General features: G+C 39.3%; 1 protein-coding gene across 7 annotated transcripts in view; it reads right to left on the reverse strand.

The window, feature by feature from the left end:
- Window positions 1–17,387, reverse strand: part of LOC121045392 (cadherin-8) — a 367,139-nt gene that overhangs the window by 158,314 nt on the left and 191,438 nt on the right. For all 7 annotated transcript variants that reach the window (XM_040498191.1, XM_040498196.1, XM_040498192.1 and 4 more), the window contains 3 exons: window positions 13,707–13,874; window positions 9,282–9,469; window positions 5,854–6,107 (listed from right to left, as the gene is read on the reverse strand). In XM_040498191.1, the coding sequence (XP_040354125.1) occupies window positions 5,854–6,107; window positions 9,282–9,469; window positions 13,707–13,874 (610 nt within the window). The remainder of the gene's footprint in view (window positions 1–5,853; window positions 6,108–9,281; window positions 9,470–13,706; window positions 13,875–17,387) is intronic.

The following is a 17,387-nucleotide window of genomic DNA, read 5'->3' on the forward strand; positions in this document are numbered from 1 at the left end:
AATATGAGATGTCATCAGCCTACTCCTCATGAAAGACGCCAGAAGCATGCACAGACATAGTAGTCAATGGTAAGAATAAATTTAGGTTTAAATCCTGGTCCTGCAATCCCTAACACACACACAGGGAACTTTTTCAGAGACTCAGCTTCCTTCTCCATAAAACTAGAATCACACCGATGACTTTATAGCAACTTTTGTGAGAATTAAAGTGAATTGGTACATAATAGTAACTTACACCATGTTTCATTTATGTTATTGTTAGAACATCATTTCTTCTTTTACCTCCATCATCACGATTGTGTTTACAGCCAACAGTAACAAAACTCATACAAAGGGGTAGGGCTGAGGAGCAAAGAGCATTCACCCATGCTCTGATTAATGCCACAGACCTGGTCTATCTTCCTTCCTTGTTGGTATGCATCCTGAATGGAATGAGGCCATTTAGAGAATGCACAGTTTATTATTTCAATTAAAATTGGTCCTGCTTGGCTGTTCCAGCAGGCAGAGACATGGGTGAAGTCACAGAGATCTCAGGGATAGAGTGAGACAGAGGGACAGAGGATAGGCACTGCGTTGTCAGGAAAACCCAGGTATGCTTCATGGTTCCACTATAGTATTTGTGTGATACTCAGCAATTGAGGCTTTTTATCTGCAGTTTCCTCATCAGTTTGCGATAATGAGAATATATGTTCTATCACAGAGGTGTTAGGGAATGAAATGAGTATACTTAGCACATCCTTGTCACATATTAAGCACTCACCAGTAACAATACTCACTGCAGTAGCAGGGGCGTTTTACACTAACTGAGGTTAGACTATTTAGCAGCTAACTGTTAAAGGAAAAACAGGTAATTCTGCACAGTGAAGCAACCATTTGTAGAGGAAACTCTGCTTACATAAGTACCAGAGTTAAAAAAAAAATGTTTATTCTTGAGAGAGAGAGAGAGAGAGAGAGAGAGAGCAGGCACACATGGGGGACAGGGGAAGACAGAAAGGGAGACAGAGGATCTGAAGCAAGCTCTGTGTGTTAGTGCAGACCCCAGTGAGGGTCTCCAACTCACTAACCATGAGACCATGACATGAGCTGAAGTCAGACGCTTAACCGACTGAGCCACCCAAGAGCGCGAATACTGGATTTTTAATTTGTGTTTAGGACATGAAATTGATGGTGGCTTTATTAACTGGCAATGCTAGTAGCTACTATATTTTTTAAATTTAATAACTTAATTATTTCAGTTACCCTGTGAGGGACATGATATTAACCCAAAATACATATGAGGAAACTGAGTCTAAGAGAATTCCAGAGACCAGCTGCTGGAGGAAGTAGCAATGATAGGATTGCTCAAAATGTAAGCTCAAAATGTATCACCTTTTTAAATATAAATAATTTACCCGACTTCATTCAATATTACTCAGAGACATTCAGTATTGAAAAGAATAGCAAGTATTTAATTAATGTTCCTGGCAGGGACAAGGTAAGACCCTCCATGCCACTGTCTACTTTCCCCTGAAAGGGCATAGACAAAGATACAGATACAAATGTAGTTACAGACACAGGTTTAGGTACTGGTGCAGCCACTCTGGAAAACAGTATGGATGTTCCTCAAAAAATTAAAACTAGTGGGGCACCTGTGTGGCTCAGTTGGTTAAGCATCTGACTTTGGCCTTGGCCATGATCTGGCCGTTCCCAAGTTCGAGCCCCATGTCAGGCTCTGTGCTGACAGCTCAGAGCCTGGAGCCTGCTTCAGATTCTGTGTCTCCTTCTCTCCCTCTGCCCCTCCTCTGCTCATGTTCTGTCTCTCTTAAAAATAAACTCTAAAAAAAATTAAAACTAGAACTACTCTATGACCCAGCAACTGCACTACTAGGTATTTATCCAAAGAATAAAAAAAAAATGCTGATTTGAAGGGGCACATGCACCCCAATGTTTATAGCAGCACTGTTGACAATAGCCAAAGTATGGAAAGAGCCCAAATAGACTGATTAATGGATAAAGAAGATGTGGTATATACATTGAATGGAATTGTACTCAAAGATCAAAGATCAAGAATATTGCCATTTGCAACAATGTGGATGGAACTAGAGTATATTATGCTAAGAAAAATAAGTCAGTGAGAGAAACACAAATATCATGATTGCATTCATATGTGGAAGTTAAAAAACACAACAGATGAAGATAGACGAAGGGAAACAAAAATAAGATAAAAATATAGAGGGAGACAAACCACAGAGACTCTTAAATACAGAGAACTTGAGGGTTGTTGGTAGGGTGTTGGGTCAGGGGATGGGCTAAATGGGCAATGGGCATTAAGGAGGGCACTTGCTGGGATGAGCACTGGGTGTTACATGTAAGCGATGAAACACTAAATTCTATTCCTGAAATCATTATTAAACTATATGTTAACTAATTTGGATTTAAATTAAAAAAATAAATTAAAAAAAAGTACAGATTTAGGTATAAGAATTTTAAAATACATGATATTTCCAACTTGATGATGTGCTCTAGAAAGAAGCTGAGTCTTAGGGGAAGTTGACCAACCAATAAACAACTGAGTTTTTAAACACAGCAAATGCCATAAAAAGGCCTCTTTCTTACTGCATGTCAAAGTAAACATTCCTCTAAAAGATGGGTACCTTCTTGTCAGCATATAAAATACAACAGTTCTAAAGAGACAATAATGCATAGCTATTTGTCACTCAGTAATTCCCTGAATATCCATGTCCTCTAGTTCTGTTTAAAAAGGTTAAATGGGTCTAAATCTGTCTGCTAGACTCAGAAGGAACCATGCATTGCTCTGGCTAGTCAGAAAATTTAATTTTCTACTCAAATTAACCAATTGTGCAAAGAGAGAGGAGAGCCGCTCTCCATAATGCAATGAAATGGGCGGGGGGGGGGGGGGGTAGGGGAACAAGTACAGAAAAGCAGAAGAAGTGCTGAAAAATGCAGTTGATGATTCTTACGTTCCCATCCCATGCATCCAATCCACCTCCATGCACACTGAGGGGGGCTTGCCTTCTGAATCACTCATCAAAGCCCTGTTGTAAAATGCTTTGAAACAGTATTCTCCCCTTCTTTGGGTGGTACCATAGATGCCAAGGAATAAGTGCTTGCCTGAAATCTATCAGAGGCACAGATGTCAGTGTCATCAGGCGGTATCTTATCTGTCCATCTCTCCAGGTAACATGTTAGCTTGCCTGAAAACAAAACACTTCTAAACCAGACAGTTGTTGCTAACCAGCTTCAAGCTTCCTCTACACCTGCCTTTCAAAGCAGTAGTAATAATAAAAATAACAACAGCAATAACAGTAACAGTTAACTACAGTGATAATCATCATTTGATTCCCTGGGAACCAGGAGTTGGTATCAGTAAATCTCCACGTTTGCATCAGTATATGGATAGATAACAGAATGTGCAAAAATATGTGGGCAACCATAAACATGGATTTTTAATCAGTTCTGCCAATTTGAGGTTCCTGTCACTGTGGCATGAACAGTACTTCAGACCTTCTCCTAGCCGATTAAGAGCATATCTCTGCATTGGAAGTGTGTTCCCACTGCCACTATGGATTCCATGTTTGGGGTTTATATGTGATTGCCCCAATATCTGAAACCCCCTTGTCTGTAAGGGCCCCTGACTTGGCATACTCCTGAGCCCTTGTATGTTCCTTGCTAAAAAGCTTAGAAATCATGTAAAATCAAGGGTTAAAACGGGCCCCATCATTCAGTTCTCCCTTCATTCTGTGTCATGTTGGAGATGTGAGGCAAGAGGAAACTGCTCCTTTCTGTGTTCTTTCGGAGGGAAAGTAGTAAAAACATGAAACAGGACAGAATATTTAACAAATATAGCCAGTATTTATATATTGGCATCGCAATACAGAGCCATTTCGTAACTTCAATATGTAGTCAGAAAATGAATGACCATGCACATTTATTTCTCGGGATACATTTTTCCCTTGTTTTCAACACTTGGCCCGTTGAGAGATACAATTCTCTTAGGCAACTATGGACATCCTGTATGGCTATAGCTTGTTGAACTTCTTCAGAACTGAGAATGGACACCTGACCATTTTTCAAATCCCCAGGTGGGATTTTATCTTCTCAGAGATTGGGCTCTTTTGAGGGAATTTTCTTTCTTTTTTTGTATCCTTTTGGGAAACCCTCTTCATTATCCTGAGTTCTGAAGTGGCTTGTATTAAAACCAGCTTTTCTGGATCTGAAAAGAATTATTTTTTGCCCAAACTATTTGGGGCACTGACTATTCTGTGAGTTTCACTTGTAGCCTCACAGTTTCAGTGCCCTTGTGAGCAATGGAAATTTAATACATAAAAAAAAGTGAACAGATAAAACTTGCAGAAAGCTCAATTATCCAGAGTTTCTGTGATTAAACTAGTTGAACATATATCCATTCAATGAGATGGGATGAACTGACCTCTAACTCCCAGATTAAGAGGACAATTCTTTAAGACTGTATTCCTCCCTCTCCCCACCTCTCCCTCTCTCCCTGCTTGTCTCTCCCTCCCCCTCTCTTTCTCTCTCTCTCTCTTCCAACAAGCTTTCTAAGACAATATCTGAAATCTATACTCAAGCACATCATTAGGCAGTTTACATGTTATAGATTTTCAGTGCTCATGTTATGTAGCTTCAGCACCTGTAGTGTCATGTAGATGAATGGCAAAAGAGAAAAGATGTACACAGTTCAACAACAATAACAAAAAAAATGGAATTGAGCCTCATTTCTAAAAAAAGCAGAAAAACTTTACTAAAGAATTGTTTCATCTCGGGGCACCTGGGTGGCTCAGTTGGTTAAACTCTTCAGCTCAGGTCATGATCTCACGGTTTGTAGGTTCGAGCCCCTCGTCGGGCTCTGTGCTGACAGCTCAGAGCCTGGAGCCTACTTCCGATGCTGTGTCTCCCTTTCTCTCTGCTCCTCCCTCACTCATGGTCTCTCTGTCTGTCTCTATCTCTCTCTCTCCCTCTCGCTCTCGCTCTCTCTTCCAAAAATAAATAAACATTAAAAAACAAACGAATTGTTTCATCTTGGGAAAAAATTCTGAGCAGGGAAAATACAAACAAAAGATTTTTTTTTGTTTAATGGCAAAAAAAGATTTTGTCTAAAAGGGGCCGATCCAGATATGCTGACCTATCAGAAATGCCCATGAAGTGATAAGAAGGTAATTTGAAAGCCAAACACTAATGACACAAATAAGATAAGGGCCTCTTAATGAACTGAATGAGGCAGTGGTCTCATGTCTCTCAAGTTCTTATATATATAGTTCACTGTAACTGTCAGAAGAGAAAGAAGACAAACCAGCAATACTTGCCCAATACTAGAAAAAAAAATGCAATTTTGTATTTTCACTGAGTTCTCTGAAAGCTGCAATGGCTTCATTCATCTTGATATTCCTGGCTCTGGCTATTGCATGTAGCTCTTAGTAGGTGTGTGTGAACATGTGTGCCTGGGCACGTACGTGCACACACATATGCAGACATTGTGCTGACCAAAATCCCTCAGCCACGTGAGCTAATTACCAAAGGCAGCCACAAAGAATGTACACATAATTGCATTCTGTACCGATGTGCTTGTCCTTTGATGTAGCCCCTATGCCTTTTAAAAAGGAAATACCTGGGGCGCCTGGGTGGCTCAGTCGGTTAAGCATCCGACTTCCGCTCAGGTCATGATCTCACCCCTTGTGAGTCCGAGCCCTGCATCGGGCTCTGTGCTGACAGCTCAGATGCTGGATCCTGCTTCGGATTCTGTGTCTCCCTCTCTCTCTCTCTCTGTCCCTCCCCAGCTCACACCCTTTCTCTCTTTGTCTCAAAAATAAACATTAAAAAAAATTATAAAAGGAATACCTTATAGGACTAGAGGTGATATCAGGGTCACGAGCAGTCACTTGCCCAATCACGGAGTTTAGAGCAGCATTTTCATGAACTTCGAGGAGGTAAGTAGGTGAAGAGAAGACAGGAGGCTCGTCAGCATCCTCAACAACAATTTTGACTGTCGCCGTGTCTTTAAAGGGCCCCCTGCCGCTGAAACGTGGGTCAATATGGACATTGGCTGCCTCTACCTTCAGCGTATAGGATTTTTTGGTCTCAAAGTCCAGAGGCTGTTAAGAAATGACAAAGATGAATGTTTCCCGCTAATGACCACAGCAGCAAGAACAAATGAGTATAATGCTGATGGATGATAGTTATGTGCATTTAAGCCCATTTGCGAGCCTTAATGGGATCACTCTCCATTCCCTCAGATTCAACCTGTAAATTTTACAGGCATTTATTGATATCTGTTTATTATACAAGCTCAGTGAATCTAATCTCCTATTGTTTTGTTTTGTTTTGCTCATTTCACTTGGAATTCACAAAATATTCACAGTCATGAATTGTGCCATCAAAATTTCACTTCAGAGTCATAATAAAATTTTACTAGTGGTGGCACGACCTGAATACCAATCAGCCAGTTAATCGGGCCTCTGCTGGTAGGAGATAAGGCAGCATCGAACACAATCTCTATCTGGGAAGAATATTTTATCATTTCTGCAACAGTGTGTGAAATGTAAAGAACTAGAAATAATCATTGTTTAGTCCAAGGAGACATTATAAAGCATAATTTAGCACTAATCCCAACAAAGAGTGTTTTCTGATTTCGCTTCTAAAATCACCGCTGCTCTACTGATCATGTGGCTAAATTGAGGTTTATTATTTTTTAGGGTATTCTTAGAAGGTCTCTATTATAAGTTCTGGGCTCTGAAGCAGGTGGGCATATAAAGAAATATGTATGCAGATACATATTTATCAGGGTTTATATTTAGAAGAAGGAAGGGCGAGAGCAGTATATATATAGATAACTAGGTCTGGCTGTGCCTCCACCAACCACTTAAAAGCAATTTGAAATTACCTCACTGCTCCATTACTGACAATACTTCTGACATATTAATATCTCATTCCTTAAAAGCCCCTACGACTTCAGCTAATGACCTAGGTGAAGAGAGTTAGGTAAAATATTTAGTTCCCCTAAATACTCAGAAGCCAATCTGTGTCAGATTCCTTACATTGCAATTCTTGTCAACTCGTAATATTTCAGATTTCATGAATAAACGTCTGTCAAAGTTCAGAGAGACAATTTAGGTGTGAGGTGCAATTCTTCACAATCTGCAATGCAGATTTTTAAAAAAATAAATCAGAAGACAAACTGGCATTAGGGAACTCTTTCAGAACTCCTGTATAAGCTTAAAGATGTATCTTTATTTCAAAATTGGGGTCGATCTTTCTACTTGAATTCAGTTCTAATGGGACTCGGCTTTTGGGGGAAATATTTTCTAGTAAACAAGGCATATAGTCACTTCCCTGTCTATTCTGAAATTCCTAGGCACACGTAGCCACGAATAGACGATTCAACATCAGCATTTGCAAAAATTTGCCAATCACCCCTACTGTAACTATTTTGCAATTTCAAATTCCTCACAAACACTGTTAAGTGTAGCAGATTATGTTCTGTTTATTTCTTAGTTCAACATAATGACAATGTATCCAAACACATCCCTAGTGTCCTTAGGATCTTATCAAACAGGAGACCCACAAATTGTAGAAATATGACTCCCTACATATTGCTCTCTACATGAAAATACACGGGTTTCTCAGTGTCAAAACATGTAGTATATAGTTCCACGTTTATGAATAACAGTGAATAAAACTATAACACACGGCTGCTTCAGTTTATAAAAGCACCTTATGGTAGCAAAGGATGGCAGTTAATAATAACAATAAAAATGACATTAGGAATCATTAGCTAAAGAAAATGTGGCTCTGGGTTATTCAATAATTGACTCAAGCATAATTATACTGTATTCTATTTTAAACATGAGTTTTTAAATACTTTCCAACTCTTAACCTAAACTCAAGCCAGGTAGAAAGCTAGTGTTGTTCCGAACAGAGTTTAAATAAATGCAGCCTTTTTTTTTTTTTTTTTGCTTGAAATTAATTTAAAAAAATTCATTGATTTTGTAGAAAAAGTATGTCCAGGAAACTCCAGGTTCATAATCTTACTATCTCTCCAAGGGGGGATTTTTAGAGCATGGCCGTTGGAATCACGTTCTTGTGTAACATGATGGAGAGAATTAGATAGTAAGCTTGGAGTCACATGAATATAATGCTGATCAAGACAGGCTCCCAACAGTGTGCTCTGCCATTTATATTCTTATTCATGAACACACTCATCTAATTAAAATTAATTTGTACTGTTTTGTGAAAAAGATTCGAAAAACAGTATTGAAAAAAATACTCATGATGAGGATAAAAGGATATTTTCCCTTGCAAAGGTCCATGCCCATAAGATAATGAAATGCATTCTACATATTTTTTTATGAATGCAGGTGTCATGATGATAAATAAATTCAGAAGCTACTGTACAGAATTTTTCACATCTATCACAAAAGAAATGGCTGCTGGCAAATGCAGATACAATAGCCATACATTATCTGTACTACTCATCTAGATGTTTCTTTCTCTCGTGGTAGCCCCACACCCAGAAGCAAGGCCAAGAGGAGCTTCGTTTACCATAATGCTTGGACCTTTGATGCATGGTTTGGAGTAACCAATGGTAGGAGGGTTGGCCCTGCCCTTCTAGTGCTAGAGCTGACCAGAACAACTCAGGCTGACTGTTCTGTCTGTCCTTGAGTTTCTCTGAAAGTAGAGCCTGCAATAAAAACTTGGGAATCTTCAATATATTTTGTGCAGATATTCCAGGAAGCAGGAGTGTGGAAATGGGGAGATTTCTATAGGGAAGGATTAAAGGCCACTGAACTTGCCACCACTCTGGGCACCTGAATCTTTTTCCTACTGGGAATCCTCTTAAGAACCATAGACAATATGCCTCAGAATAATGTCTTCAATGAATAAGAACTGTCTACCAATCTATGTCCTTCATTGCTTGAGGGTGACCTTTTGAGTGTTGACTTCCCTTTGTGACAAGGGTGCTCTGCAAAGGAAGTGAGCCAATTCCTTTGGCTTAGGGAAGAACACTGAGACATAGATGAGGGGAAATAATGGGCGAGATGGGATGCTACCAACACCACCATGGTAACTGGTTGCCCCCCAGTTAGCTGAAAGGGAAACTGGGGCCAAGGTTATGAGGTGCAAAAAGGACTCTGCTTTTTCACAGCTGAAGAAGCTAAACCTCTACCAAGCCTAAGATTATGTCAGGAAGTCCGCTCAACCCCTGTCAACTTCAAAACTCAAGTTTCAAAGACGTCTTTGGAAGACGAACAAAATCTTCCTTAGCTTACCTTTCTTAGCCTTATAATACCATCCTGGGCCTGGGCATCAGAAGTGATTTCAAAGAGCGCTGTTCCATCTCCATCAATGATGTCATAGGATGACTGTGCATTTTCACCAATATCTTGATCGTTGGCCTTTACCCTTCCTATCGCAGTGCCAAGAACCACATCTTCTGGTACTGAGAAGTGATACAGACCTTAGGAAAAAACAAAACAAAACAAGACACTGAGCACTGCACAACTTCCATTCATTTACTGACCTATTCAGCAAATATTTATTGGGTACTTTCTTTGTTCTGAGCACACCTACGGATATTAACAGGACAGTGATGGAAAAGAGAAAAATATCCATTTTGCTGCGAAATGTACAATCTTTTAAATGAGTCAAAGAGTTCCCAGAAGAAGAAGTGATCCCTCTTCGAGACTCTTCTGAGATATAAAACTTATTCAACTGTATGTTTACCAAGCATATATTTGGAGCAAATTTACATCAGGATATGAGGGAGTCTATGTGAATGTTCTTTCCAATTTGCTGTATAATCACACCAGCTGCCCATGGGGATATTCATTGTTGCCCAACATAAAATATTACGCTAATTTCAGCACAGAAAGATGTAATGTGTAACACACTGAAAGTCACTTTTGAAGTTACCTTTATATTTACAGACCTGTAGACCATTTTTGATAACATCCAATTACTAAACTTCTGCTGTGCCCTGCAGCAAGCTGTTCAGACACATGAAACAGTCCTCCTATTACTAAAGTCCTCATTGCTCTGAAGACCACAAATCCTACTTCCAAGACTCTCTAGGCAAAATACAATCATAGTGTATGTTCATTCTCCTGTGGGGCCAGTAAAACGTGTCTGATTAGTGGTAGCAGTCCCATTTTTACTCAAATCACTTTAGTTGTTGTATTGGTGTCACTCATTTCATTGGTAGAGGGAAGAGACCATAATCCCTGGCCATTACCACTTCAGTACACACTGGCCCCACATCTAACTGCCAACTCCCGCATTTCTTGCCTGAGGCTTTTTTTCTGGCCTTCACAACCCATTTTGCCCACTGCCTGTCAGGCCTTAACTACCAGAAAATTAATGCCCTCTCAGAAGCAGCCCTCAAAGACTCACACAACTTAGGATATAGAATCCCAGGCTCCTCCCCTTTCTGGTAGGGTAACCTTGAGCTATTTCTTTTCTTTTGTCTATTTACAGTGTTGCAGAGTTTCCCGATGGGATAAAGCTGCAGTTCCCCCACAGTCGTAGCCGGCTTGGTAATGCACATTATTGGCTCTCTATCCTTCTCTCGCACACATCCTCACTTCCCCAATGGCGTTTCTTGGGATCATCTCCAAGATAAACTACTTCTAATCAAATTCCTGTCTCAATGCCTGTTTGTGGGGAACCCAAAGTCAAGGCAATCAGGAAGTTTTAGTCCCGCTGGAACCAAAACAAGGGAATAAATAAATATTCGATGAGCTATAAAACAAAAGGAAAAATTAAATCTAGAGAACATTACCCAATTCTAGTTGGAACTCAATCACTGAGTCCCTTGGATAAACTAGGCTCATTCTACCCAATCTAACAAGATTATTTCCTATGATGGGTAAGGTTTTCTTCTAGCACTAGCACACTTTTATTTAATGATGAAATAAAAATGTCTCCTCGAATCATGAAATTATGGGACTGGGGAACAAAAATGTTTTCCAAATAGTTTTGCCATAAGGTAGGCACTGAAAATCCACACATCCAATACAAGCCTCCCAATTCTCTCATAATTACTGTAATGATTCCATTTCCTTCAAACTTTATATTCCAGTTAAGGTTTGAGATGATCCCTCTAGGTACGCTTGTTAAGGCAATAAGCCAGCAAGGGGCTTCACCTTGCTGCTAGTCCTACATCAGGGAGCTTTGGGAAGCCAATCAAATGGAACATTTATCCACTCCTATTCTGCTCACTCATCTCTATTAGTGTGATCATAGTTAATAGTTATTACTGCTAAGAAAGGGAACACTTTTGAAACTCACCTGCCACTGCTGAATTGAAACAATCATTTTCTGAGAAAGAAGAGTTGCATATTAGATCCTTAACTATAATGGCAACTGAAAAGGAAAGAAGAGAGCTGGGGAAAGGATAGGAGAGATGGTATTCTCCATTTCAATAATTTGGTTAAAAAGGGTTGCATTGTTATCAGATTTATGCATAGCCAGAAGTGAAAATGCTGAAATTCCTAATGAAAATTCATCCTTTCTGTTTTTACCTTTGATTTTTTTTCTGCAGGTAAATTCTCAAAAATACCTTAAATGTATCATTTTCAACACCCCCCCCCATCTGTCTCTCTCCCTCTCCCCCTACCTCCCTCTTCATCCCTCTCCCTGCTCTTCTCTCTGTTCAGTGGCACCTGGTTGGCTCAGCTGATTGAGCACCCAACTCCTGGCTGTGGTTCAGGTCATGATCTCACAGTTTGTGAGATTGACCTCCACATCAGGCTCTAGAGGCTGACAGTGTGGAGCCTGCTTGGGATTCTCTCTCTCTCTCCTTCTGTCTCTGCCCCTCCCCTGCTCATGCTTGCTCACGTTCTCTCTCTCTTTTAAAAAATAAATAAACTTTAAAAAATTCTCCTAAAAAAAACCACAACAGGTTCTCCTATGGTATTCCCTACCATAGCAAATAGCACCAGCATGCATGTAATCCCTTATTGCAAAAATGTGAAAACTCACTTCTTCAACTGAGAATACAACATATCCTTAAAGTTTTGTTATCATTACCTCTTAAGTATCTGTCACACCTATACACCTTTCTCCAGTTCCACAGAGACCACCCTGGCTTGCTAGCTCTGCCATCACTTTTCACATGAATGCTTATGCACACCCTTCAAGTGGCTGCAGTGTGGAGAACACATTGGAAGGAGGCCAGATTTCATTTTCTCTTATTTCCCTGGATTCCAATTCTATTACTTTACCTATAATGTAAAACCTTTTAATGGCTTCCCAGAGATCTTAGAATAAAGATCATGATACTCAGAATGGCCTCCAAATCCAAGTATGGCTAACTCTTGCCTAACCTAACTCTTTAGACTCTGTGTTCCAACTGTAGTAGGATTTTTGTAAGGTTATTTATTTACTGTGAAAGACAGTGGGGAGGGGCAGAGAGAGAGGGAGAGAGAGAATCCCAAGCAGGCTCTTCACTATTAATATAGACCCCTTCACAGAGCTCAATCTCATGAACCATGAGATAATGACTTGAACAAAAATCAAGAGTCAGATGCTCAACCGACTGAGCTATCATGGGGCCCCTATTATAAGATTCTTTTAATTCTCACCTAGGGCCATATACCCTTCTTTCACAGGACTTTGGGATATCCTCTTCCTCCCATTGCCATGACCACACCCCCACTTCCCTAGTTTCATCTTGTTCCAGCTAATTCCTAGTCATCACTCATGTCTCAACTCAAGAGTCTCCACATCAAAAGGTCTTCACAATGCAGTTTGTCAGAGTATTTGGATAAGTGCTCACAAGAAAATGGTTCTGTGGAGCACCTGGGTGATTCAGTTGCTTAAGCATCTGACTCTTGATTTTGGCTCAGGTCATGAACTCACGGCTTCATGACACCCAGCCCCACATTGCATCGGGCAGCATGGAGCCTGCTTGGGATTCCCTCTCTTCCCCTCTCTCTGACCTTCCCCTGCTCATGCTCAATCTCTCTCTCTCAAAATAAATTAAAAATTTAAAAACTAAAGAAAAAAAAAAGAAACGGTTCTGTGAGTGTACATAAAATTGGAAAACAATGATTGTCTCCCTGATTCATGGATGGTGGCTGCCTCGAATGCCAGATGCCTGGCTTTAGTAAGGATGAGTAGGATCAGTGATCACTGATGGCTGAAGGAGCCACAGGAAGTCACAGGAAAGAGTGTTTATTTTTGCGGGCAGTATACCGTACACGGCCTATCTGCTTTTCCCTCCTAAGGCACTACAGATGTGGTTCCTCTTATACAACAAAGTGGGACTATTGATAGAGCACTATCTGAGGTGCATTGTAATTACTCTCTCAAGTTCACAAGGGGAGGTACCAGGGAATGGAGAACTAAGCACAATTCTTGCAGTCAGATGTTCTGTAACTGACTGGTTCTAACTCTTAGCTACACTATTTACTATACCCTAAATATTTGGAAATTTTCTCAACTTCTTTAAAATCTGTAAAATGAGAATATATTTATTACCAAAATGAGAGGAGAGTTGGTTGTTTCATATCTATGTGTGTGTGTATGTGTATATGTGTGTGTATACACACAGACACACACACATTGGCATACCTTGCATATAATAAACATTCAATGATTGCTGTCAAGTTTTTGGATATTGCTAAAAATTAGAAAATAAATTAATACGAAAACATTGTAATTAGATATTCACCCAGTGTAGGGAACAAACTTACTTTGGGCAAATTTCGGAGGATTGTCATTTACGTCGGTAAGGGTCACTGTAAGTGTTGTGGTCCCAGACAGGCCACCAGAGTGTCCACCCATATCTTTGGCTTGAATAACAACCAGGTATTCCTCCTTGGCTTCTCTGTCCATGTTGGGAAGGGCAGTTTTTATAATTGCTGAGGGGGAAAAATGGGAAAATGACTTTCAGGAAGACAGCTCATTCAAAATGAATGTGTGCATTTCTCTCTCTCTCTCTCTCTCTCTCTCTCTCTCTCTCTCTCTCTCTCACACACACACACACACACACACACACACACACACGCCTACATCAAGTCCCCACTCAGATAATCTTCTGTTTTCTTTGCCTTTTAACTGGTGTGCATCAGTGATGCCAACACTGAAAGATTTCAGTCACAGACATTAGTGGCTAACTTGCAAAAATACATTTTATAGTGTATAAAAAAGAGAACTTGCAAAAATATACATTAGAAAGTAAACTGAATGGCATACTGTTGCCTACCAAATTAAAGTATAAATCAAAACATGGCCTCATCTACCCAGGAAAACCCTGGAAGTGAAAGAATCTTACAATTTATCACAGACTCCAGTTCCCCTACAAGAGGAGTAAATACATAAATAGCTTGAAGGCTCTGAGGTCAAAGATAAATTATTCTGAAGCTCACAAATACATCAGAGAGATGAAAGAAATAAATGCATTATTAGAATCAACTCAGATGAATAAAACACCAATCAGAATTAATGTAGGCGAATGTCTAAATCCAAAGGTACTATTCAACATTTATATTTTAATTAGTTAGCTACATTTTCTCCATTGTAAAAGTAATACAAAATTTAGAAAAAAATTAAAAACAGAGAAAGAGAAAGGAGGTAAAACATAAGATCATACAAAATAACAGAACATCGTCAGTGCTAAAATGTTAGCTTTTTCCTTTCTGATATATTTTCAGGGTTTCATCCATCTGCTTCTTTATGTGTTTCACCAGTAATTTAATATTCTTGTTAAAGATACAAAATTTGGGTAGATGCTTCTGAAGTTATTTTGAAAATCTTTATTTAGCCCTCTCCTTACTCTCATACCTCTTTTTACAGATAAATATTGCTAACATTTTGATGTGTATAATTTCAAAGCCATTATATGTATATTCATACAAATGTGTATATGCATATAAACATTTAACCACAAATGTGGTCATGATACAGGCACTGTTTTGGGACTTTCTTTTATCACAGAATAGATATCTTTGAGATCTCTTTTGTTTGCTCACTAGCATCTAGAGGTCCAACTCATTACTTCTTTTAAGTGCATGATTGTTCATTTATGAACATACTATCAGTGGATATTCCAGTTATTTCCAGTTTTTCCCATTTCAAAGAACAATGAGATCCCTTACAGTGGTGACACTATATTTTTTGTGTTCTGCAGTTTTATTTAATTCTGTGTCAAAAAATACACCCCCACACACCATATTGGTAAAAGCCCATAATAAAAATTATTGTGACTAGCCCAAAACATTCTTGTTGAATAAGTGTGAGTTATGTCTCTGGCCCAAGTAATATAAAACTTTCTGGATTAAAGAGAATTTCCCCTGCATTTCTAACCCCAGGGATATCCTACATGTTTGGTTCAAATGGAAGATGGGCCACTATCTGGCCATTTCCAAAGTTGTAATCCTGTGGGGTTTTTTGTTTTGTTTTGTTTTGTTTTGTTTTTGTTTTTGGGGGTTTTTTTGGTTTGGTTGTTTTAACTCTTATGATCTAATTAAATCATCTGTCTGTAAAAGATTTACAAAGAGTTCAAGTCCCTGAATTATTCGAATAGCAGGCGAGGCACAAGAGTACCCAGGGAAATCTATCCCACCCAGACAGTGTGCAGGCTCTAAGAACAGCTGTGAGTTCTGATGTACTTTATTACACCTTGAAACCACTTTTATATTCAAGACTCCCATTCAGGGAGCACTAATTGGTTAACCGTGCTTATTTGGAAATATTGATAGTAACATAATATTTTTCAATATAATGGCTTATTTCAGGATTTGATCATATCAAAATATAACTCGTGAGCTAAGACAACGACAACAAATAAAGCCTCATCATTAGCATGATGGGATGCCAATATGGCTATTCTGCAATGGATATATATTTCATAACTCAGAATACCTTCATTATGGGCCCAATTCCAGTAGGAAGCATTAGAAAATTGTTTTGCTCCCATGATATTTACACAAGTGTGTGTCAAGTTTAGGTACCATCACATTCTAAGTTCATCATAAATTAAAGCCATCCTTTGGACTTTGGAATTTAATATATAACATCTAATAATCGGAGGTAACTGATAGAATTACCCAAGGAAGGCATCATTTTTTTTTCCCCCAAAGAAGTGGATAGGTTGAAGTCTATGCAAGAGTCCTTTCAGGTTACTTCAGTGGAATAATTTTGATAATTTCCTCAGAGTCAGAGAAGTTTGGTATGTATTATTCTCATCATTTTTTAAAATACATCATGAGAGTGTAAATCAAAAAAAAAAAAGACTGTGATTATCTCTCAGACATTCGGAATTAAAATAATATTGAGGCTCAGTTAAAAATAGCATACCTGGGCTAATGTGTATGAGTTATATCAAAATATATGTGAAGCATCATGATGAGAGCCTTGCTTAAATGGGACAAAAAGAGCTCCATGGGTCTCCACCTATGTTTACGCCTTCCTCTATAAAAGCAAGCAGCCTCACACTACCTTATAGGCATATCTACTGAGAAGCTGGAGTCCCTTTACAGATATTCCTTCATATTGAAGTCAAGCAAGTTTGGTTTCTTATGTTATTCTCACACTTAACTACTTTTATTACCATGAACAAATTATTAAACTCATCAGGATTCAGTATCTTGCCCTGTCAAATGGTGATAATAAATCAGCCTTCCATTGTGGTTATACTAAGATTATGTGAGATAATTCATGTAAAGTTCTTCACACACACTAGTTATCCAACTATGCTACTCCCTTTCCCCGGTTTCCTTCCCAACCCAAATTTATTTAAATGCCTCTTTGGATGGTGGTTAGAGTGCTGAACATTCTCCAATTGCCCCTCCAGATCCACTTTCCAGCCTTTCCTACCTATTCTTGGCATGGGACAGTGACCTTTATGGATTGCTTCAACGAACTTCCTTACTTTCTGACTCTGCATTAGATTCAACCAACACACATTACCCAAGGAGATTGGGAGGATGTAGCAGGGTGAAGTTCCAGACTCCCCAAATATCCCAGTCACATGTTTGGCCCACTCTATGGTTAGTCTTTTCAGGTATTACTAGAACAAAACTCTAGGATCCAATAGATGCCCCAATCCCTTGTTCTCTTGGGTCTAGGGGTAATGATCGCTCTTCTGCTGCTAGGCTTGAGGTGCTTTGTTATCCTGTGATGGTCTCTCTTAACCTGGCCAAGGTTTTGTCAACAGTTACTTATTAAACTCTCCTCAATTACCCCATTCCTGCCAAGACCCTATAAAATATGGTCAGCATACTGGTTCATTACCCAGGCGTCAAAGATATTTCCAGCACATCACTGTTAAACACACATCTACAGTTCAAAGAGTACTTCGATATAAGAACACATTGCTGTCCAAAGGGCTATTCTTTGAGACGGCAGGGCAGGCTCTTTGTTTCCCCATCAGT

This window comes from Herpailurus yagouaroundi, unplaced genomic scaffold (assembly GCF_014898765.1).
Source record: "Herpailurus yagouaroundi ecotype Mexico unplaced genomic scaffold, PumYag 190, whole genome shotgun sequence".
Taxonomy (NCBI): domain Eukaryota; kingdom Metazoa; phylum Chordata; class Mammalia; order Carnivora; family Felidae; genus Herpailurus; species Herpailurus yagouaroundi.